Source organism: Leuciscus leuciscus, assembly GCF_965113295.1.
Source record: "Leuciscus leuciscus genome assembly, chromosome: 23".
Taxonomy (NCBI): Eukaryota; Metazoa; Chordata; class Actinopteri; order Cypriniformes; family Leuciscidae; genus Leuciscus; species Leuciscus leuciscus.
Window position 1 is genome coordinate 8,897,362 of NC_138747.1, and position 24,509 is coordinate 8,921,870.

Consider the following 24,509-nt stretch of genomic DNA (forward strand, 5'->3'; position numbering starts at 1 on the left):
GAGGGTAAATATGGGGGGGGGGGCATATTATAAAAATAAAATTGATTTTGATCTTTCAAGGCAAAATATATAAAAATGGTTGTCTACATTTTAGAATCTTCTTTAATGTTCAGAAAAGTGCCTGTGATTTGTCTTTGCAAAGTCCCTGATTATATATTTTTTTTAGCACTATTAAGCACAGATTGTGAATCTGTCTAAAATTTGGGACAATAAAAAAACCCTTACTAACACTTTATGCAGACCTCAAGGGACAAAATAAAATGAAAAATGTATGACATGAAACGTTTGTTTAAAGTGAGTGGTTGAGTGGTTTAGCAAGGTGATGTAGAGGTCATTCATTGTTAACTATCCTAGCATTGGTGGGGCAGGGAGGTTTCAAGACCCTCTGGTGTTGTGTGTCTGTCTGTGAAAGAACAGCTGATATTTACAAAGCTGGTCATGAAATATTAGCTCATAATAGACATCCTACTCTAATTCTGTTTGCCCCAAAGATTTGCACCAAATCTCATGATTAGACTTTTGTGATAACCTCTAAACCTGCTAGGCTCTTTTATTTCCGAGTTACAAGGCTGAGGCGAAAAGAATCTCATTACCCATCATAACCGGCTTTCTGGGCCCATGTGCCGCAGGGACCGGGGTCACTGGAGGTTGATTGGTTACTGGGAGAACTGCAGTAGTGCTGGCCGGGATTTCCAGATGGACTCTGAACCATCTCAAAGTCCTGCAACACCCTGCAATGAGCAAACACAGGGCAGAAGCTCATTAATCAAAACTCTGGTAGCACAAGCAATGAGAGCACTGCAACAAGACTCATTCATATTCTGGACCGGAGGGAGGAAACACTGTCAAAAAAAAGTGGTGGAGCAGATTCTATTCATAGCAGGACCCCGTGTCTCCAGGGCTGGGAACGTCTGTGCATTCCAGAGGGGAAATAAGAGAAACATACTCCAGGAAGAAATGACATGCCATGTGCAACACAGATCCCAGCTGAGGATGGGATGACAGCCTGGGTGAAGAGGCCACAAAGGTGTGTGCATTTCAGACAAGGTGAAGACACAAACGTGCAACACACAGTCACTCAATTGCACAAGAAGACACACATTATGAAGGGATCCCAAGTCTACAGCACCGGAAAATCAAGTTCCCAATTAGCTCACCCTGAAAGGCGTCTCCTGAGAAATGCCAAAGCCACATCAGACTTTTTTGCATACTTTTTTGCTTTCTTTAATCCACAGGGTGGCATGTATCATCCTTAATAGCCTCTATATGCTCCCTTTCGGGGTTTCCCAGTGGATATGTCAGCAGAGATATGTCTGAATGATCAGACATCACAGTTATGAATCATTGTTCCTTAAAGTTCCTGTTGCTGAGCCCTATGAAAACCAGGTGTAGCTGTTTGTTACCTTTGTTGGCACATTCACAGTGGCGACCAACTATATACTATATATTAATAGTATAATGATTTTTAATATGTAATATTTATATGTTGATTTAAAAATAAAACAGGATTCAGACATCATTACAGTAATGAGAATAAGAGAAGTTGGCAAAGGCAGTGCACTATTTAGAGAGATAATATAAGACGATTTAATCAATTTTCATTGTGTATTATGAGCCAAAAAATTGTTGGTCCTTGTTTCTGACTTCAGGCATGTTTTTGCTTTAGCGGTCCATGTAAAACTAATTTTCAGATCAATCAGCATTATATAAAAAATGGGTGGTACCTATTCTGAATATCAACCATGACAGCCTAGAACAGAAAAGGCCTAGAGACTGTATTGACATCTTTTTTCAAAATGCTGAAGAAATCAATGCATTGAACAATGTACGTGCACATTCACAAAAAAACAGCTGAACGCACATGCTGTATTTGCTGAGATCAATTATACAAACCAAACCAATCCACTCTGCACCTCCATCTATTCCCTATAGTTTTTCCTCATATTTTCATGAGATTTGGATCGTGAAATTGCAGGTAAATATTTGAATGAAAGAGCAGCTTACGTGTTTGGAATGACATTATCACATATCTCCTACCTGGATCCATCCTGGTACTTCTTATCGAAAGAAGTGCTGCGTGAGATGGCAGCTTGCGCGTACTGGAACATCTGTTGGCCCGGGGAGGGTTGATCTGGACCCTGAGTGGGTGAAACTCGAGACAGCGGCAGCCCTTGGGGAACGTGAGTCATCCTGTGCCAACCAGGGCCGGCACCAAGAGTCTTGTACTCCATGACGGGGACACGATACAGCTCTGAGGCACCTCTGAAAAACACAAATTACCATGGGTTTTACACGTTACAATGTTTATTTTTTTGGACATAGTATCATAGTAATACCATTGTATATTCATAAATTCACTAAGGGGGTTGGTACATTTTTGTCATATTTTTGAAAGATGTCTCTTATGCTCATCATTGCTGCATTTATTATTTCCCGTTTTAATATATTATAAAATGTAATTTATTCCTGTGATGGCAAAGCTGAATTTTCAGCATCATTACTCTAGTCTTCATTGTCACATGATCCTTCAGAAATCATTCTAATATGCTGATTTGCTGCTCAGGAAACATTTCTTATGATCAATGTTGAAAACAGTCGTGCCGTTTAACATTTTTGTGGAAGCCAGGATTCTTTGGTGAATAGAAGGTTCAAAAGAACAGTATTTATTTGAAATATAAATCTTTGGTAACATTCTAAATGTCTTTACTGTCATGTGATCAGTTAAATATCCTTGCTGAATAAAAGTATTTATTTCTTTAAAAAAAGAAGAAAAAAAGAAAAAAAAAGAAAACGCACCCCAAACGATTGAACTTTATACAGCATGTAAATACCTTAAACCATCCATATGATAATCATTGAGTAAAATAGTACGTCAATTTACCACTGTATCCATTTGATATATTAGATAACCGCATATTTTATTTTTGATTACTCAGATGACCATATATCTTATTTAGTGACTCATTATGAACATGGTGAACAATAGCCATTGTTCTGCTGATTTGTGTTTTCAGGTTGAGTTAGCAATTAGAAATTCCTGCTCCTTAAAACAGGACGATGCAGCACAACATCAAGCTAGCATTATTTGCATCATTACCTGATTTCTAAGATATATAGGACATACATGCTTTGTGATAGCGAGCATAATGTGCGTTTCATGTTCATGGGGCGCCTACATCAGCGAACCCAGTGATTATCTCCACTTAGAAACAACTTGCATTATATCAACAGCACGACATGTACCCGACAACATATTTAATTATAGAAAAGCCAGCAGGGATTAATCACATCCATACTATGGATTAACCTGGTTTTAGGATAGATCAAAACCCCCCTTGAAATTGCTGAGAGGTTGAAATTAGCATTGTGGGGGCAGACTGCTCCTTCCAAAGGAATGAGGATTATCATGGCAGTTGAGTTACAGGTCAGAGCCCCCCAAAAGCGGGAGAACCTCCTTCACGCCTCTGAGCTGACTGGATAACTTCCGGCTGTTGACGTTTATACACACACACACACACACACACACACACACACACACACACACAGAGGGGTCCAAAGGTTTGAGACCACGGTAAAAAATTTTTTACTCCTATGTGACTCCTTTCAACAGATGTAACCAAACACATTCTGAAATTCATGTTCATTTTTTCCAATTCAAATTATCACTCAAATTGTTATTCTAAAATATAATTTGTAATAAATAAAAAAACGTGAAATAAATGAGAAAAAATGCAAAATAGAGGCATTTTCACTAATGGTCTCAGGTTTTTGGACCCTACCACTGTAAATAATTGTTAGCTGTGTTTAGAGCCAGACTATTTCTATGAATCCATTCCAATTTATTAATATGGAGTATTTTTCTAGTCCGTCATTGCATGTGAAATGCAAAATTCAGCATCAAGGGATGATTTTGTGAGAGGATATTGGCAGAAAATATTAAAAGATAATCACTGCAGGGCTGTTTGGCAAGAGAAAAGACATCCGCAAATCAGATGACAAATGGTATCAGATAAATGATGTACTGTATTTTGCTGTGATTATCTGTGGCGGGTGTTATTAGAGAGGGAGAAACCAAAAGAACAAACAGAAAATTAACATAAGTCTACCCCACACCAGCGGGATTCAATGATGGTTAATGATGCGTTTTCCAATCAAATCCGCTCTGTTCCAACCACACGCACTGAAATACTTCCGAAACAAGAATCTCTGGTGATCTTCTTGAACGAAGAGCTGGAACAGACGAGGGCTCTCAAGACAGATTCTCACAGCCTCTACAATGAAATACAGTACTTCAAAAAGTACTTCTATGAAGAACAATGCACTCTTAGACTCTCACACACAAATTACTGGAATTGAGAAATGTCTAACAAACAAAGGCTTGCGAATAAAAAAATATGCATGTTCATTAACTATAAAGTAGAGACATCTCTACAGACTGCAGAACTAAAGTAATTTTGACATCCAATTGAAAATCCAATCACATCCAATCACAATATTACTGCTAATCTCTCTCTGATCTGTAACCAAATACAACCCTGACTTGTCCTGGCATGCTTCTGTTAACTATAGTTCTCTGGAAACGACTTGCCCAAGATACAGCTATTGAGAGCAGTTAAAAGTCAACCAGAAATGCAAGCAATCTTCTATAAATTCGTGTTTACAAAGAGCACAGAGCGCTTGATATCTGTGGCTTTCATGCCTTGCGGGGGGGCGATAAAAGTCAATCCAGTTATTGACAGTCTAGAGGGTCACTTTAATCTCTGCCTTCAGATGTTCTTGGTAAACCCTCAGCTCTTCTGAAATGAGCAAACAGAACATGAGGCACATGTTCAACAAAGTTCAACAGGGTTCTGGGTCGCTTTCTATTTCAGGACAGTTTGTTGCAAGTGGTTTCTTTTATGTAAAGGCAAAAAAAAAACAGACTATAATCATATCATTCACAGATAATCTCAAGAGGATTAATCTTCGCTTTAGGAGATGACCTCGGTTTACCCATGATAAACTGGTGTGGCCCATCTGTCCGAATTAAAAGTTCCGTTTTAAGGGTTGTTTTTGTAAATGTGGCCATGACGAAGAAAATACCAGGTTTATAACATGCTGAATCTTTGAGTAATAAACTAATTTTCAGCATTCTGAACATAATTTAAAGAACAATTTTTACATTTTAATAAGTAAGGAGGTAACAAAAAGCTACCAATGGAAGATGGAGGACAAACTGTACCTTCTGGGGGTGCCGTCCTCATGTGGCTGTATGACCACCACCGTAACAGGTGTGGAGGTCCGCAGATAGTCAATCATCTGCTCGTGAGTTAGAGTCCCAACAGCGACCTTGCAGATCTCCACCAAACGGCATCCAGGGCGAAGTCCTGCCTGCCAGGCGAACCCGAACGGCTCCACGTCGGCTACCACACCCTCAAAGTTGACATGGAAGCCCAGCTGTCCCAGGGCATTCCTGCGCAGGGTCATCTCTAGCGTCTCACAACCCCTGGTGACCATCTGCGGAGAAGACAGAGCAGACATAATGACTTTAACCATCTGAAACAAGGCTTTTTGTCACCTCAGCGACTTTTAAAGATAAAATCTGTGCTGTGATGATGGGCAGAAGGTCCTGCACAGGTAAGCATGCAGATGGGTTGGCAGGTATGCAGAGATATAGATGATGACTGAAGCCAGGTCTCTGAAGGATGAAATTAACCGATGTCAAACCAACATGGGAAGGCACAACATGCTGATTGTCTCATGAATAACACATTCCTACAACCCGAGCTGAGAATCTGACACCTAAAACAAACGTATCTGTGATATAGCAGCTTAAACTTTTTGTATGCACTTTATCCAAAAACACACAGTTTTAAGCAAACCGTTTTAAGCTGATCTCACTTAGCAAAGCTACTTAGAGCCCAAAGGCATCTTTATAAGCACCCACAAAAACAACAAAAGCACTTTGATGAGATTGAGGTGCTTAAAAAAATACTGTATAAGCTTTCCTTTTTTAAGTTAGAAAGGATGGTCACACTTTAGATTAGGGTCCAATTCTCACTATTAACTCACTATTAACTACGACTTTGGCCTCAATAAACTCCTAATTACTGCTTGTTAAGAGTTAGTAAGGTAGTTGTTATGTTTAGGTATTGGGTAGGATTAAGAAATGTAGAATATGGTCATACAGAATAAGGCATTAATATGTGCTTTATAAGTACTAAAAAACAGCCAATATCCTAGTAATATGTATGCAAATAAGCAACTAGTAAATAGTGAGGATTGGACCCTAAACTAAAGTGTTACTGAAAGGGTTTATTTAGACGCAGCTTGGCTTTTACAATATTAAACCCTATTATCTGCTAAAAATACTAAAGGGACAGTTCACCCAAAAGTGTAAACCCTTATGTTGTTCTTGTCCTGTATTCACTTACTTTCTTCTGCACAAGAGAAAATGATTAATCAATGCAAGCCAATGGGGTACAAAAAAAGTCACTGACTTTTATTTTATGGACCAAAACAAATAAACTACAATACTATTTAAAATACTTCTTTTGTGTTCCATATAAGAAAAGTCAGCCATACAGGTTTGGAATGACACGAGGGTGAGTAAATGATGACTGAATTTTAATTTAGTGCTGATGGTCTGCTGCACAAATGCTATGATGATGACAGCAAACCACCCGATGTACAAGACACATTTAAGAGCTTGTGAACAGTTAAAGCACAGTATTTTACAAGCTGTCAAATCTCACAAAGAGAAGGGACCACACATGCTGCCTGGGTCGATCACCATAAACAGCATGTATACCCATTTAAGCCTCCATTGCACTGTAGCCTGCAGTTCTGGCCCAACTGAGCATGAATGGGTGGCAATAAAGCAAGAAGTGGAACTAATATTGTTTTATTAAGGTGTGTGTTGATGTATGTACTTATCCCAAAGTGAATAAAGTGAATGGTTCTGGTAAGCCTAAGGTAAACTAAGGTACTGTAATCTGCTCTAAAATTGTCTTTCTACCTTTATAATGCTAATCCATTGACCCTTGGCCCCTGATTGCGAGAGAAACTTGATCCTATAGACCTACACTGCTCGCTTATTCACAGTAAAAGGCAAGCTTGGTCTGAGTTTCAGCTTAGATTAAACTTGATCTTTCCTCTTGGATTTGCTACTCATACCTCTAATCGCTGTACGACCTCTCGAACTTCCTCTGGGCATCCATCCTGCACGGAAAAAACCACACAGTCGCCACGCTCGTAAAAGAGCTTCACCCTGCCAACCGTGGAGGATGAGCTCCAACCAATCACGTCCTTGCAGTAACAGTTGAAAACCACTTCCCGGGTTGCTTCCTCAATGAGCACCACAAACTCGCGGGAGATGGACAGCAAACAACCGATATCGGTGGACTGGCAGCTGTCCAGGGCAACCACCGACCACGTGATGGCTCCCGTACTGTACAGATGAGCATTGTTCCTTGGGCGGCTGCGTTCCTTCCTTTTGGCGCCTAGGGTGATGAAGCTGAATTTTGCACCTGATGCGTCCACAGGCGTTGCACCGGTGAAGTTTAACACTAGGTCTTTAAGGTATTCTTGGCGGGTACGCGTCGCCATGACGCGGAACTTCTCAGACTTGTGGGCTGCGTTTTCGCTGTTGATAACCTTGGCTAGCAGGAAGTCCCGGAAAACGGCAGACTTTGGGAACATCACTCCCTTAGGTATTGGAGGTCCAAACGGAGGCACATCTTTGGATCTGGCAACCGCAACACTAGAAATATGATGAAATGAGTTTAGTCACTTCAAATAAATGCTGTTCTAAGCATCAAAGAATCCAAAAAAAATTATCACAAGAGACTTCTTTCAAAACAAAAGAACCTTGCGACCCCAAACTTTTGAACAACATCTAATAACATTATAATATAATATAAAATATAATATAATATAATATAGATTAAAACAATTATTTTATATATATATATAAATCTTTTATATATAATATTAAGGTAGGATATGAGATATTATTTCCACATTCAACATTAATATGTCATATGCACAAAGGCGGGAAGCACATGGCTCCTGTGAGAAAAAAAAAAATAGAGAGGTTTTTCCGTTTGACTTCAACATTGACATCAATTCTGAAATCATGCCGCAGAAGTCTCTCACAGATCTGCTCAGAAGATGAGACAGGCAATTTTGCTTAGAGACAGGTTCCAGCCTCCTTCAGCTCTCTGCAATGTTACGCTGAACAAGCTTAAGAGGTACACACTGAGTAAATAAGACTGGAAATTGAATTCCCTTCGATCTTATCCTTTAATCCTCCCTATCGTTCTGAGAGGTCAAATCTGACTGTCACCAAGCTGTTTGGAAAGCATCTTCATCTGCCTCCACCCCCTTTCCCACTAAGATGAAATCTCTAATTTACAAAATTGGATTTATTCAGGATGAGTTAGGCATGACTTTAAAACAGTATTTAGTTCAGCAAAGACACATGTATAAGCCAAACCACCATCCTTATTGGAAAACAGAAGAATGCATTGAACAGGCTAGGCTGAAAATGATAATTAATTGACATTTTACGTCTTACCTGTAACACACATGCTCTGTACAAGGATTGTGGACTTTGACTATGATGAAGACATGTTGAAAGTGAGAGCGTATGTTTTGGGGTGTGAATGGAAAAGCTCCTGGTTCCTGGAAAATTATGGTAACAATGTCATTTCCAATGTGCCTCTTCCTCAGTAGCTGAATAGGAGAACAGATAATAAGAAGAAAGTCAACACAGTGCACTTTTAAAAAATAAATAAACCAGTTACAGTTACAGACATCTAATCAGAAACCGAAAGCAAAAATAAACGTCAAAAATGAATTTTCATTCAATAAAATGAAATAACAAAACAAAAGAAAACACATCAAGCTCTGTGACACTGTACTTGACGAAACATAATTGTAACATGCATACTGGACAAACAACTGTTTGTATGAAAGCTTAGGTAACGTGTAAATATAAAGGTTTAACTGTAGTCTACTGTAGATCCCTTGGACTAATCTCTTTGTCAGCAGAGAGAGAGAGAGAGGGGGGGGAGAGAGAGAGAGAGAGAGAGAGAGAGAGAGAGAGAGTGAGAGTGAGAGAGAGAGAGTGAGAGTAAGAGTGAGAGAGAGAGAGAGAGAGAGAGAGGATCAGAGGTGTACTGAACTAAAACTCAAAGCTGTGGAGATCTTCACCAGCTTATTTTCTAAGATTATCCCTATTGGACCATGATCCTATGGACAGAAAACCACAAATCCCACAAATCAGACACATAAAGACACTTTAAAAGGGCTCCTTTACTTCTCTTTCTAATCATTCTGTAAAAACAGCTTTCTTTTAAAAAGCACAAATCACAATTTCATTATCCGACTGAGCTCAGTCTAGCCATGGGGATTTCAGGAAATCATTGACGGAAAGCTGTTATGGTGGTAAATTAATCTACGACTCTATTAGGATTGTTCCGACCATTAAAAAGTACAGCGGATGAAGGAAATAAATCTTTTCAAATTTGTTCCACCAAATAAATGCATCAAAAAAATGACATTCTTAATAATCATCCTTGATATGTCTTGCTCCTCACTGTGCAACTGAAAAAGCTTTTTTTTTTTAGATGGGGCATTCAGACGGTTGCCATGACAACGTGGCCTGCCCGCTGAAGTGTTTACAATTAGCAGGATGCAGGACAATTGGTCTGGGCTCTGTGAGGTCTGTAGATGCACAGATCACAGATCAAGACCAGGCACTTGAAGAGAGAGCTGACGAGGGCTGAAAGAGTTTTGTGTAGACAGGACCGAGTAAGTGATCAGACCTGAATCTCATTTGACCAGGTGCTTATTCAAGTGTGCATAAATCAGCATGAAGGCTGCTCTATCTTGGACTATCTGCTTTTTTGTTTGTAATAATAAAATAATAATGGGACCAAAGCACATGATAAATATCTACATTTTATATGAAAATGTTGTGATAATTTACTACCATTTAAAAGTAAAAAGTAGTTTATTCCTGTGATGGTAAAGCTGAATATTCAGCATCATTACTTCAGTCTTCAGTGACAAATGATCCTTCAGAAATCATTCTAATATGCTGATTTGCTGCTCAGGAAACATTTCTTATCAATGTTGAAAACAATAGTTCTGCTTAATATTTTTGAGGTCATGTGATAGCTGAAAGTCCGACTCACTTGTTGCCTGTTGTTGGGCGTGTAGGGCAGCATTGTAGCGACGTGAAACATCAGCTCAAAATCTTTATAGGTGGTGTAGAGAGAGTGAGTGCCAGTGGAGTCCGCTGCAGAGAACGTGATTATATCACACATATGAGTATAAAAGCAGTAAATTAAAAAAGACACATACACTCATGATGAAATACGAAATTAGTCTCTTGCAGCTCAATATTAATTTGCAAATGGCTCATCTGCACAGACTAAGAGATTATGAGAAACTGTCCAATGCCCTATTTGCACTGCCTGAGAACAAATATGGTAAAATGTTCAAAACCCATTTCAGAAATGAACCCGAAGCTGCCAAGCAGCTTGTCAAAGATTCACAGCAGTGAACGCGAATCAAACATTCAAACATTTTGAAGATATCATCGTGAGAAGAGCACTCACTTTTGTTGTCCAGCTGTGCCCTGTACTTGCTGAACCCCTTCAGTCGGACTCTCTGACCAAGTAAATCCAGGAACTCATCCAGTGCGGGACTACCACTCTCGTTATTGTACATCTCCTCCTCTGTGCTCTGCCCGGCCTGGCAGTACAGGATGCCCACTTTGTGCTGGTAACTCAGCTACAAGTTTCAAAGAGTAAAAACACAATCAGTTTCAATCATCGTAATGATATTTGACAAGTTTTTCTGTACTCCCTTCAAGTTTGAACCAGCTGTTACATCCTTCCCTCAACCCTAATTACATCTATTACATGGCTCTTTGAAATACTGGCCAATCACTGCATTCTGTGGTCATTTTTTATTTTTTTTATAAATGAACATTACACTGTACAGTACATTTTACTCGTTCTGGGACACCGATCTTCTAGATTGTAGTCCTTTCATGTATTGCATCATTCTGTGGTCTCATTATTTACATATAATAAAATAATTCAAACTCAAACTGTTCACTAAAAAAAAACTCTGCTTGGCGTCAGGGTCTTGATCATCCTTTCTGCGTTTATTCTGCAATAATGACCGCCCTGACTGTATATTAACCCTTTACCAGTGTAATTTTAGTATTATTTATCTACCATTATAGTATTTATTAATATTTTGAATTAGCTTTAATTTGATGTTTTCCTTTTAATTTTAGTTTAGGTTGTAGTAATTTTGTTATGTGCTTTCGTCATTTATATATTTATATATTTCTGTTTAGCTTTAGTTTATTTTTATTTCAGTTTTAATTTGAATAATGTTAGCACTTCAACTTCCACTTATTTTATTTCAATTAGTTGCCAAGATTTCTCATATTTGTTTACGTTTTTATTATTTAATATACATTTAATATGTATACTTTTATTTTATTTCTGCTTTATTTCAATTAACGAAAAATATTTTTCAGTTAAAAATAACAACACTGTCCCTTACATATTACATGGCAAGATTTATTACATAACAATCAATTTCAAAGCACTTCTAAAAAAATATAAATAAAATAGCGACCTCACAAGAGACAGTAAAAAAAAAAAATATATATTTATCCAATCTTCAACGTAGTCTACAGGAAACCATTTAAAACACTTTTAAAGCACATTAGGTTCTGGTGATATAAATTGTCTACCACAAGTGGTGATATAGTCATGATAAGTGCCATCAATCTATGCAAAAGCCTGATACATAATGACATGCAGACTGGCCTCAGATGCCACTTTTGCATAATGTATGAGAGACACATACCAGCCAGAAACTAAAGGAAGAGGCAATGGAACCAGATGTTGGGCTTCAGACAGCCAAACAAGCATTTATTTGGACAATTATTAAAAGATAATGTAAAAATATGATACTTAACATAAAAATAATAGGAAATGCTGAATTTGGGGACAATATGAAGAAAGCTGGTTTACAATGACATAGGAATTTTTAAGAGGTCTACGATAATTGTCCGAAATCACACATAATTCCCACCCCATACCAATTTTTTAAAAATGGTAAAAGCAATTTTAGTGCTATTCTTACAATTGCTTTGCCTTTTGTGCCATAAAAATACCACCAACAGTCTAGTCTAGAGGGGAATAGCAAGACCCCCCAAAAAAGCCATTATCAGAGAGGGGGAAGAATTGGGAGAGAGTATGGAGGTGCGATGAAAAAAAAGACTTGGACTCAAGAAAGCATAAGACAAGCTATGATTTTCTTTCATTTTCACCCTAAGTGTTGCTGGTCACAGTTGGTAGCGTCTCAGATGGGTCAAGTGGCCCGTTATGTGTGGCTAGGTGGTTGCCATGGTGATGTTTTCTTTGGTTTTTCGGAATAATTTGCCTTGAAAACTAGTAACCTACTGTCTGAATGCTGGAAGGGTGGACAATAGTTGAATCATCATTTTACAATGAGGTCCTCAATAAGGTATTCGTTGAAATTGATTGATTTGAGATGACTAAATACCATTTGAAATAATTACCATCATCACTTTGACAACTAACTGCACTCAATTTTTGATTTGATTTATTTGACAATAAAAGTTAAAACAAGTACAATCAAGCCCAAAAGACCAATTCATACACATTTTAAAAAACTGTCGAGGATAAGATACACAATAAAGCCACAGGCTTGATTCATTCAATGCATTCATTGTTCTGAATCTACAGGGTTACTGTTTTCTACAGGTTTTCCACTCTAGCCGTCGTGTGGCTGCAATATCGATCAAGACTTTAACTGCTTCTCAGATTCCATTCGGTCAATTTACTGACAAAACTGCTCATCTCTCTGTTCCACTCTCAGTCTAAGAAGTCCCGGTCTGTCAATAAGTAATTGGATCTTTGTTTTTATAAAAGGTTCCTTTAGTAAAACACTGTCTTATCCTGACACACCTGCAATTTGAACCCTCAAACGGAAATGCTGTAAGGCCATCAGCAGCACCTGATAGGCACCTTGCCCACAGGAACTACTTTACAAGCTCAATCTTGCTTAAGTTATCAAATGAACAACAGCTTTTAAGGATGTCACATCATCAGCAGAGGTTTAAAACATCTGTTTCTGGTTTTATCAGTATGCATTAAAACTAAGTGAATGGGACATATGAAGGATATAACTGATGGTTTCTTAAACCCCCACTTGATTATGTCTTAGTAATTACAGGCCTTGCAGACATGTACGGTTCACAACATTGTACATTGTTTGCAGTGAATCATCACGGAGAATGAAGGTTTCTTCCCTCCTGTCACTTTGTGTTAGCCAAACTGTCTCTTACTGTCCAAACGGTGGTACGATTACTTTACAGCCTGTCTGTATTGTGGGAAATGCTTGTTGTTGCACTTATAAAAGAAGCATACATTTGGGTAGTTAACAAAAAAAGTTAGTTAATGGAAGTATTATATTTAACATCAACATTTTTAATTAAAATCGTAATTTCTGCATAAGGGAAACAGTATACCTTAGGTCCTGTAACTGCTACAGTTCTTTTACTAAATTAAAATACTAATAAACTGTCGACTTATAAAAAAAAGAAAAAAAAAAGAAGGTCATATGGCATAACAAACATAAAACATAAATAAATTAAGAAAGAAATATTCTATGCAGTCTCTCTTTTAATATGAGCATCATAAACTAATAGTTAATAATAGTAGTTAATAATAGTTCTGGTCTTGTATGCTGACTGGACAATAAAGCAGGGTTCATACACATTTCTACCAATACATTTCCATGACTTCTCCATGACTTTTGAGGCAAATATTCATGACCTAACGTTCCATAAAATGTCTGTGTATACATGTAAAATAAGAATAAAAATCCATGTTCAGTTTTCAAATCACAGCACATCTTAACTAATTAATTACAAGCTATGTGGTTTAATACTAAATATACATTTAAAAAACGCTGACACACAATACTGTGTCTGACCCTCCCAGACTTTCTAATTTATGTTGGTGTTTCTTTTCATCAGTTTTTTTAGTTTATGTGGCTGTTTTAGATCATGTTTGACTGTAGGTGCGTTCACAGTCACACCATGACATAATTACTGCAATTACATGATTTAAACTTGTAAAATGCGTTGTCCTCGTAGTGCTCGTAATTACATGCTATGTTAGCTCAAGGACGTTCTTCTAGTATGATAACTAATAAATTAATTAATATGGTATTTATGGAATTTAAAAAGGTAAAATCAAATAAATTATCTACACACTTTCTATGTGTAAAACTATCTGTAGACATTTTAGCACTGTACTTACCCCCTGCTGATCTAGCTTCAGCAGTTGTTCTGGGACTTTAGGTGAGCTGGTGGCCAGTCTGAGGCACTGAATGTTGACCTCGGGAACTACGTACTCCAGCACCTCTTTAAGAGGGAGACCACGGGACGTCCCATGCTTTACCGTGGATGGAACTGCATCCTCCATGATTGAGCCTCTCAAAGTGGTGAGCTGAAGATGGACAGAGTGAAGAGAGAAGTTTATATTCATAGAAAAGAAGGAAATAGTTCATATTGTTGGCGGAACTGAGCAAATGTATCCATTAAATGAAATACACGGCACGCTCGAATCCTATTACTGAACAGATGGATAAACCATTCTAGTCTCTCAAATGGCAAAGCACTCTTTAAGAGTGCCTCGTCTATGATGCTGAATCCAGCGACATGCCCTGCCAACCTTTTCGATGAATAATTGAGTTCAACTAACTGTGGCGAATGCTGAAGTAACGCTTTGGCTTTTAGCAAGAGGGCCATTGTACGCTCAACCGCCAATTCAGCAAACTATCCAGTCACCCTTAGGAAAACCCCTGGCAGGCCGCATATGAAAGATCTCTTGCCATTTGAAAGCCTTACTGGTTGGGACTGTTATAGCATCAGTGGTGAGACTCATGTAGTACAGTGAGGTAATTTATATCACCATACATGGAAAAATCAATTGTACAACACAGACATCATCCATCTTGAGCTGATTTCCAAAACAATCAATGCTTTTATTGAGGTAGCTCGGATTTGTATTCAGAGGAGATGATGTAAAAGCATTGGGAAATGTACTTAATGGGAAGGTGGAAATAAATTATAAATGAATGAGAAGTCCACTCATAGTCTGTTAAAAACATTCAGTAAATATTCTCAGCTTATTTAAGTTAATTTTATTGCTCTTATGTAAAACTATTTGAATGAATTAAAACAATATGAACAATAATACTATTAAGTTTGGACATGCCCTTCCCTTAACTTAAACCCCTGAACTTGACTGGCTCAAAGACCAATGGATCTACAGAGGTCTGTTAAATGATGTGGTAAAACAGTGTTTAATAGGTGCCGTCCTACCTCGCTGGTCCTGAAGATGACCCTATAATTATACTGTGGGCCCTCCTTTCCCTCCTCCAGCTTTTCTCTCCGAATGCTAACTGCCACCGGACCCAAGTTCTCATCAACACCAAAGTAGTTCTGGTGCTCTATCAAGAAAAGAGAATAAGAAGGGGTCGACATTATACAGTGAGAGATACACAGTTATTTTGGTTACTAAGTGAGATCATCAATCACTATAGAGTACTATTGTGTAGACCCATGAATTCAAAGTCTAGTTTGTAAAAACATACCTTTATTGAAGAAGAATTTGTGATAGTAGTAAGCACCCATGTCAATGTGCTCAATGATGTAGCGTTTGATGCAATCCCGTGGAACAGCATAATTTTCACGAGAGGCATAGTTCTCACGGGACATTTCCAAGACAGAAACCCCCGCGTTGGTGCAGTGTGAACTTAAAGTAGACTCAATAGTATAATTGTCACCCACATTGTTGTGGGATCCACTGTTTGGTTTGGTGGCACTCAGTTTCCTTTCCCCTTCACCACCAACCTCGTTACGGAAGTATGGGCAAGTCAGCACCAAACCATTGCTCTTCCCATCCCCTTCGTCAGGATCGGTGCAAGCTTTTTGCCCAAGTTCCTCACAGCTGTCCAAAGGGGACTCACAAATAGGTAAGGGGTCAGGACCGTCCATTCCCCCACCAATTTGGTGTTGGGACGCTGCAGAAGCCCCCGTGGTAATATTCTTCCGACGTGCTAAGTTTGCACGATTAGTAACCGCCTCGCTAATATTAAAAAGCACGCTCTGGACATCATAGTGGGCGAAGCATCTCTGGAAACTCAATGGACGACCATGTCTGCTGCAATCGTCATGTTCACCAAGTTGCCGCTGCTCGCTTTTCATGGTCTTCAGCCTGCGGAATATGGATGTCTCGCCCTTTTCAGATTTCTGCCGCTGTAGGAAGGACTTCTCCCTTTCCCGACTGTAGAAGAGCGAACTATCCACATAGTCCGAGTAGTTCGGAATGCAGAGAATGTCCCCCCGTGCAATCTGCGCGGCAGTCTGGAGACTTGGAGAAACGGCGGTCTCCGGAAACCGACGAAACTCCGGAAAGCCATGTGGAGGTGGTGCGCTCGGTTGCTCTGAGTGTTCTGGCTGGAAACCCTTCAGATTGCCAAAAAACCCTTCATTGGGCAAACCCTGGCGATTGATGGAGGACGTGCTTCCATATTCTCTGTGCAAAGTGGCACCTGTATTGGGGTTGATTGTTGTCTGATCCATGTCCTCCGCCCCTATATCACTGATGGTGACATCACTGTTGCTCCTCTTCTGGAGAGCGTGTTGAACTTTACCAGGAGAGTGGTTCAGAAGGTTATCAAGACCATATTTTGTCTCCAGAAAGCTGGGATTGGGAGGAGAACCCGGGCTTTGTTGGACCACATCTTCTGCCGATTGACTGGGTTGTCCATTCTGGAAGGATGTCATTAGGCTCTCATACCTGGGTGGTGGACCGTGGCCATCCTTCTTCTGTGGCCAATCTGACACTCTTGCGCGTATGCCCATCTTGGGCACTGCTGGTGTTCCTTGTGTATTTGGGCCAGGAGGTCCCATATTCCCATTCAAGGCTTGAAGCTTTTTGGCAAAAAGATCATCAGTCTGCATCTCTGAGGTGAGTCGCTTCTCAAGCTTCTACGGCCTCGTCTGCTGTATCTCTGGTCCTAAAGTTAGGGATATTCATACCTGACGTTAAATTGTCCAGAACAGAAATTCCAACTCCAGCATTTTATGCAATAGCGAAGGAGCTTGACGGCGCTGGGAGAAGTCTGTGAATGATGACTGACCCACGTCAGGGTGTTCAGACCTATTGGTCTGTAATCCATAGGAGGAGAATGAATCTCTTTATCTCAGTTTCACTGTCAAGGACAACTGCTCACTCCACGGGAGGGCAAGCAGAAGATACGGTCATTTCACAAGCATCTAAGCTTAACAAAGCCAGGTGGGATCTCTCTGATGCTCTGGAAAGGAACGAGAGAGAGAGAGAGAGAGAGAGAGAGAGAGAGAGAGAGAGATCATTAGAGAATCCATTTGGGAGGTAGAGATACCAATGTGACCTTGAAAGAATGCAAAGCACTCAAAATCCTCAAATGAACAAAGCATCAGCAAAAAGGCCAATTAATTTAATAAGGGTTTGAATGTCTATTCAGAAAGCACATTTCTTTTTCACCTGAATGCATGCCATTCATATAACAAATGTACCACTTTTTGACCTTAGAGACTAATTAGAGATAAACATCTAAATAAAAAAGCATTACTGATCTATGTACGCTACTACCTGTGATAAACTGCAGAACAGATTCAAACCACTTTCTCTACAGCATTAAGTCATAATGATATTCGTTATTATTTCAAGAGGTGTTAACAAACCTTTGGGAAAAAAATTAAAATTGTTTCATTTACCTATTTTGCATTTGAAAGTACTTGACAGATGGCCATCTTTTTTATGTCCTTTTTCACAAATACAAAACAAAATGCAAGCTGGTGTATTCAGAATTAATTGCCTAAAAATGTACTATGAAAATGACAAATTATTAAAATTATTTATCAATATGTTATCCTCTACCATAAATTATTTTTCAAATTCATTTTCAAATCAAAGATCTCCCATTGAGTTCAGTGGTTCTTAAATGGAAAATAAACTATGCTAATTGTTATTAATAAAATGCAATTCATCATAAATCATACTTTGCTAGGACTAAAAAATAAATATGAACTTTTGAAAGAGGAGAAAACACTTTTAAACATTAAAGGTCGTACAACTCTATCCAGAAATTAAATTAAACTTTGTCACTTAAATCTGTCAATTGCACTTGTCACTTAGCCTAGCACTTAGCTTAGCTTAGAAGAACTTCATGTTAATTTCAAAACATTTAAATATTTTATTTTAAGAACATTTCCGTTTGATTTTAATCACTTGATATCCAATATAAAATCTGGGTCTTGCAGCCAAAAAAAAAAAAAAAAACGTTGAGAATTACTGGCTTAGTGCAGTGAACTGACTGAGACTGCCTTTCAGTGAAAGAGCTTTCCAATATCATATCATCCAAAAATAAAGTACTAGTGAGAGCGGAAGGGAGTATAAAATTACATTACTGACAGACACCGCCACGGACGTGCAGTGAAATTCGCCAACCTAAAAATAATCCTTCGAAAGGCAAGCTGATTAAACTACCGTTTATTAATAATGTGTTTTGGAAGCACAGTCCTGTCTGTCTCTAACATAGAAACTGACCCCAATACTTTTAACCCTCCCTTTGAAATAAACACATCTTTGTGTCATTGCGACACCAGCTGTGAACCACATTGACGTTTTTCTTTTTCAAACGGCATCCGTCTAGAGTCTGGAAATTCATTGGATTCAGAGCTGTGATTTAATGTCAACATGAAAACAAAATTGACTTTATATACTTTATACATGTGTTCTATTGTGCACAAGTCATGGGTGCATGTTATTCCAAAGAAAACAATTGTTTTATAAATCTTTAATCATAAAATAATATCCTGCTCCTCCTCTGAAATTACTTTCCTTTTCAGTTGACGTCTAGCAAAGGTGGAAATCTTTGTTAAACATTCATCAAAAGATACGCTATTGACATTTAGACAAACGCATGTTCATCCCCAGAGGAGATGCAAGGGTATTATTGCTTTTAAAATGTGGGTGTAATCAAACATTTAAAATGCAAAATTCCATGATCAGAAACATTCTCAGCAGCACTGAACTTCGGGTTAAATTGAACATGGCGTGAACAGAGAGAGCTGGTCAGGCTAAACTTAGCATTGGGCTTCAGAAAAAAAAAGAGAGAGAAAAAAAAAAAAGTGCACAAATGACGAGCTGTTTCATTATTAAAGAATGCTGTTAAATATTAAAAGGAGGAAAAAGCAACCTGTAAGGAGGCTCTCTTTCACAAAACAACAAAAAGCCTTGATAACCTGGCAAATGATAGGGTGAATCTCACGAAAACTGCCAAGAATGGTCTAGAATTATTTTTCCACCCAAAAAAACAAAGTAATAAATAAGAAATTATATTTTGCTAATTTTTTTAAACGCATAAAGACAATTTTTAGTAGCATTTCAGAGAACAAGATTTTTTTGCATAGTGACATAACTGACATACCGTCAGTTATCATTACCATAATGTATTTTTTTTTTACCATTGTCACTGCTGTAATGTGAAAAAAGTATTATTTTAGTTTTAAAGAACATTTCAAAAATTTTACTTTAAATATCATGATATTATTTGTTATTATTTAATAGTAATACTACTACTACTACTACTACTAATAATAATAATAAAATAATAATAATAAAACAAATACATAACTGAAATGAGAATTTTTCCTACTCTACAAAATGTGGGAGGAAAATATGATTAATTTTCATTAATAATAGTCAAGAAAATAATGTCATTTTAAATGGTCCTAAAATTGGCCTAGTTTCCACTATGCAAATCAAAATACAATCTTATTTTGATTTTGGGGTAAAATATGATCAGGATGTTTCTGATGAGGTTCACAAGAAAAACAAATGTTTAGAACTTCAGGAGTGTCATCATCTAATATCTACACCACCACCTTATAGCTGTATTCAGTAACACATAAGTCTAGTATGTCTAAACTCACATCTTAATCATTCAAAGAACATCAAAAGTAACTCAAATTAATTATTCATTTCTGACTGTCAATCCTCAGTGATTTTAAAAATTCATATGTCAGAAGGAGGTCTGTTTGTCCTCCAAGACATCACTGTGATCCCTGGGATACAACAAATATCTGTTTTGGGACCGTTTACGTTAAAATTAATGGAAAAATGTGTTCACTGTCTTTAGAGGCATCACCACATTTGATCCCAATAAATCAGCCTTATCCAAAACAAGAAAAGAAAGAGATATAGCACATCAAGCACAATAGCAAAGGCTTGAGAGGACAACAAATTGCACATCTGAAAGGCTCCCTCCCACCACCTCCCGCTGGGCTTCAGAGTCAGGCAAATGGCCAATCCTGTCCTCTCCGACGCCCTCCGTCCAGCTGCAGGCCCTGTACAGGTCATTGATTACCATTATGAGCCGGTCCCCTGCTTTCAAACGCTTGCTCACATGCACCGTGCCGCCCAAACAACAGAGCTCATCATCACTATCATCGCCCACCGCAAAGACACACTGACCCAATCTATTTAGACAGCTGGATCTATAGCGGGGACTGTGACTACATTGGCCTGTCTATCATTTCCAACAGCCACAGAAGTTAAAAGGAGTCCCTGTCTGCCCAGGGTTTGATAGGGGCAGAAGATATGAGAGAATATTTGAACTAAAGGTTTTTTTGGGGGAAATGTCCACTTCCTGACGAGCATGAATCAAGAAGAATCAGAATAAGCAGCTTACATGGACACTGTTTTGTTTGATAAATCCACAACATTTTGATTGTTTTCTCAGAAAACAGATTTAGTTAGTCGGATGTTAATTTAAGCTAAACTACGTCACTCTTTACTGGATGATTGACAGGCACAGCAGTCTTCTCTGAGACATGGTCTTTGAAATGTGCTGCGAAACAGATCAAAACAATGCTGGAAAGGAGGTCAGCTCACTCACAGACAGTCCCCGTCTGTCCAACCGAAATAGAGAAAGGTCAGAAAGTCCATGCCGAAAATCTGGAATTCAAAATCTAATTTAAACCTCCAAATAAAGTTCAAGGATTTTAGATGGATAAAGAAATATGAAGAAATGTTTTAGTTTTTCTGCACTAAATCTGTGAAACGGACCAGAAGTAAAAAAAGATGGATCTCAAATCATGCAAGATAACAGGAACATTAAAGTTCTGCACAAACTCATTAAATCAAATAAGGTAAATATATTAAATAATCAGAAAGTCTCATTCACTTTAATTTAAAAAACAAAATCAAATCAACTTTTGACTCAAATGTTGTTATTTCTATTTTAATAATACATTTAAAATAGACATACTTTTAAATACATTTTGGTAATTACTTACTTTTCAGATAAAAATACTGAATAATTTCTCTCCATGCTGTTAACTCAGTCCAAATCAATGCTACAAGGTTACACCTAATTGATTATTGCTTCCTGTCCTGTCCACTTTTGTTTGCTCCTGGGTTTTATTGAAAAAACAAAAGGATGACTTTGACAGAAGTATTGAGTAAATTGAGCCCAGCAGTTTCGACAGGGTAACTGGGGTGCGCATCAGACGCCTAGTAGAACCAGAAAGGTTTGACATCAGCCCCAGTGAACACCCTACATGGGCACACCCTGTCAGATGCTGTCAAAGCGCTTCAGCCCTGAGCTCACCTACATTTCTAATTCCTGAGACGCTGCTGGGAGGTCTTGTGTTCTCGTTTCCCTTTCCTTGTTAGGAGTAAGGATGGAGTCTCTTTGGCGCTTATGCATTCCAGAGCTACAGGCACTATAACAAGAGCCAGGAGCCGGTGTGCCCTAATGCCTCGCATGCCATGAACACTTCTGGATTTATTCCAAGCGACGGCATGCAGGAAAACCCACAAGACTGTTTCACACGGACATTTCAGCACAGAGTTCACTAGCATCTAAAATCCATAAGACAAACATAGATAGATTGATGAAAGCGTTTATGAGTTACATGACAGATTTACATTACAACTCGTTGCCAAGTTTCTTTTTTAAAAGAAAAATTATTGAGAAAAATAATAATAATTATTATTATTATAAATACAAAATACTATTAACTTCACATACACATGCATATATTTCTGTCCAGCAAATGTACAAGTACATTGCTAAAAATAAAATTAGTTCATTCTTTTGTAGTGGACCTGGCTTGGCAAACAGAAAGATGGCTAGTAATATCGATCAATCAAAACAAAATAATCAATTTGCTTTGATTATAAATACATAGTATTTTATTACAAATAAAATAAAATATAAAAAGAAAGTTAACATCCCAAGTACTTTAGTGCTTGGCTGATTTATCTGCCATTTTACTGTATATTCAGACATTGACATGTCATTTCTCATTTAACCAAAACCAGAATGTCCCCTTTACAATAGCTATGTTTCCATCCACCTATTTTTATGTGCATTTTGGGATATCACATAAAAATAAAATAAAAACGCTGGATGGAAATGCCAAAATGCGCATAAATTCTATAAGTGTGCATAAAAAACATATGAGCTCAATTGAGTCGGATAAAAAATGTATCCGATAAGAAATCATGCGCAAAAAACTACAATGGAAACACAAGTACTGAATACATTTATCAAATTAATCAAAAAAGTAATGTGACTTTGCACGATGGGACGGCATAACTGGACTAACCAGCAGACCAATCTTGTTGCAAAGCATCAGAAATGCTGTTTTGGTCATTCTGAAATGCCTGAACGTCACTGTCGTCAAAGTGGCTCGGTAAAACAACATCCATTTTTCTTATTGATATGTAGCACCAGTTTATCAGGAAATTATGATTTTGTTTTCTTCGGCTCAATGGGTGGAAACGGTATTCACAAATGTTTTATGCGATACTACCATTTTGCACATCATTTATATTCGCAACTTTAGATGGAAACATAGCTAATAAAAAACTGAAGGCTAACTCTACCGCAAACTATGAGGATGTGAATGTTGGGAAAGAGAGGAAAAGGAACAGATCCAATGAGAGAACAATAAACAAACAAAAGGCAGGTCTCGCACCCTCATAGGCAGTCTGGGCACGAGTTGAAAGGTTGGACCCCAGGGGGTGCACTGAGGGGGCTTTCTGAAGGGAATACAGCCATTGACCTTTACCATTTGGGTTAATATAATTTCCAGGTGTTTACCAAACAAACATGGCCCTCCAACAGTGAGCAAACAGGCAGGGAACGGTCCGTGAGAAAGGGCTGTGGTTTAGAACTAGGTCAGTGATCTGGCTTAAACACAATAACCCACATTTCCTTCATTTACAGTATGATACAACCCAGATATAACTACTTCCTAAGTATTTTCCCAAGCAAAATTACCTCTAGTTGGCATGTTTTACACAGGAATGCAGGCTTGTGTGCCAGAACATGTCAAGATCTTGTCATTTTCACTGCCGGAACTTTTCCAAGGAGGTAGACCCATAATTTCATGCTAAAAGCTCACAGCTTGACTGCTTCTTCACCAATTTGAGAAAAGGCCCTTGATAAGTCAAAGTGCGAGGAAACACTTTTTTTTTCACCCGCTTTTATGACTTCAGACTCAGCTTTTGGCTTTGACTGACCTGGATAACGTGTATCAGCTGTTCAAATGAGTCAGACATGCGCAGACGCAGACAGCCAGTCAGCATCTGCTAGACTAGACATGACTGTCTGTGATGGAGTTTATGGCATCCGGCCCAATAAGAGATAAAGTCCCGTTAATGACAATCTGTGAACACTATTTCATGTACACACGGTCGATCTTATCAATAACAGCTGGAATCGCCTTTGTTTGACAGATATTTCCTCATTCGCAGCTGGGACTGAAGTGGAGGAGACAGGCAGGCATTATCATTGAGATATTTCGCCTCGCAGCCACTTGGAGTTAAACATGAGGGATGCCCACCTCCTCCTCCAAATCTCATTTTTCTCACTCAGTCAGGTCATAAACATACTCTATGAAAGCAAGCAAACACAAACGCTTCTAGCTAAATGTGTCAGCAATTCATAACGCAACCAAGGACACTTTCTCAACTATGCTACAGGGCTGCTTGCATAAAGCGTTTTCTTACAGCAACCGTTTGAAGAACATTTTGCTGCGTCGGTAAAAGTTAATTAAACCATCAGCAAATTTAAAGATGCATTGCATGCTTTTATGTAATATTTCTGTGTTAATTATAAATTATTTATCGGTGCATATAAATTTTTTTTTGCAATCTTTAATAAAAAAAACATAAACATTGACTACATTAACATTAACAAAATTAAGTCCCGCTCTGCATTTTTTACTCATCCGAGAAGCCGTTTCACTCGGATATTCGTCACAATGACGCAGTTTCCACTTTAAGTACTAGACAATCAAATTAAATGTGTATTGCACTAGTGGCACCAAATGGAAT

General features: G+C 38.3%; 1 protein-coding gene across 1 annotated transcript in view; it reads right to left on the reverse strand.

The window, feature by feature from the left end:
* The window catches only part of sipa1l2 (signal-induced proliferation-associated 1 like 2), a 63,207-nt gene that overhangs the window by 14,852 nt on the left and 23,846 nt on the right, over positions 1–24,509 (reverse strand). The window contains exons 2-11 of the mRNA XM_082155418.1: positions 15,706–17,430; positions 15,434–15,561; positions 14,367–14,555; positions 10,608–10,782; positions 10,182–10,285; positions 8,558–8,715; positions 7,156–7,741; positions 5,222–5,496; positions 2,038–2,262; positions 594–731 (exon numbers count right to left, since the gene is read on the reverse strand). Of these exons, the coding sequence (XP_082011544.1) occupies positions 594–731; positions 2,038–2,262; positions 5,222–5,496; positions 7,156–7,741; positions 8,558–8,715; positions 10,182–10,285; positions 10,608–10,782; positions 14,367–14,555; positions 15,434–15,561; positions 15,706–17,077 (3,350 nt within the window). The 5' untranslated portion in view covers positions 17,078–17,430. The remainder of the gene's footprint in view (positions 1–593; positions 732–2,037; positions 2,263–5,221; positions 5,497–7,155; positions 7,742–8,557; positions 8,716–10,181; positions 10,286–10,607; positions 10,783–14,366; positions 14,556–15,433; positions 15,562–15,705; positions 17,431–24,509) is intronic.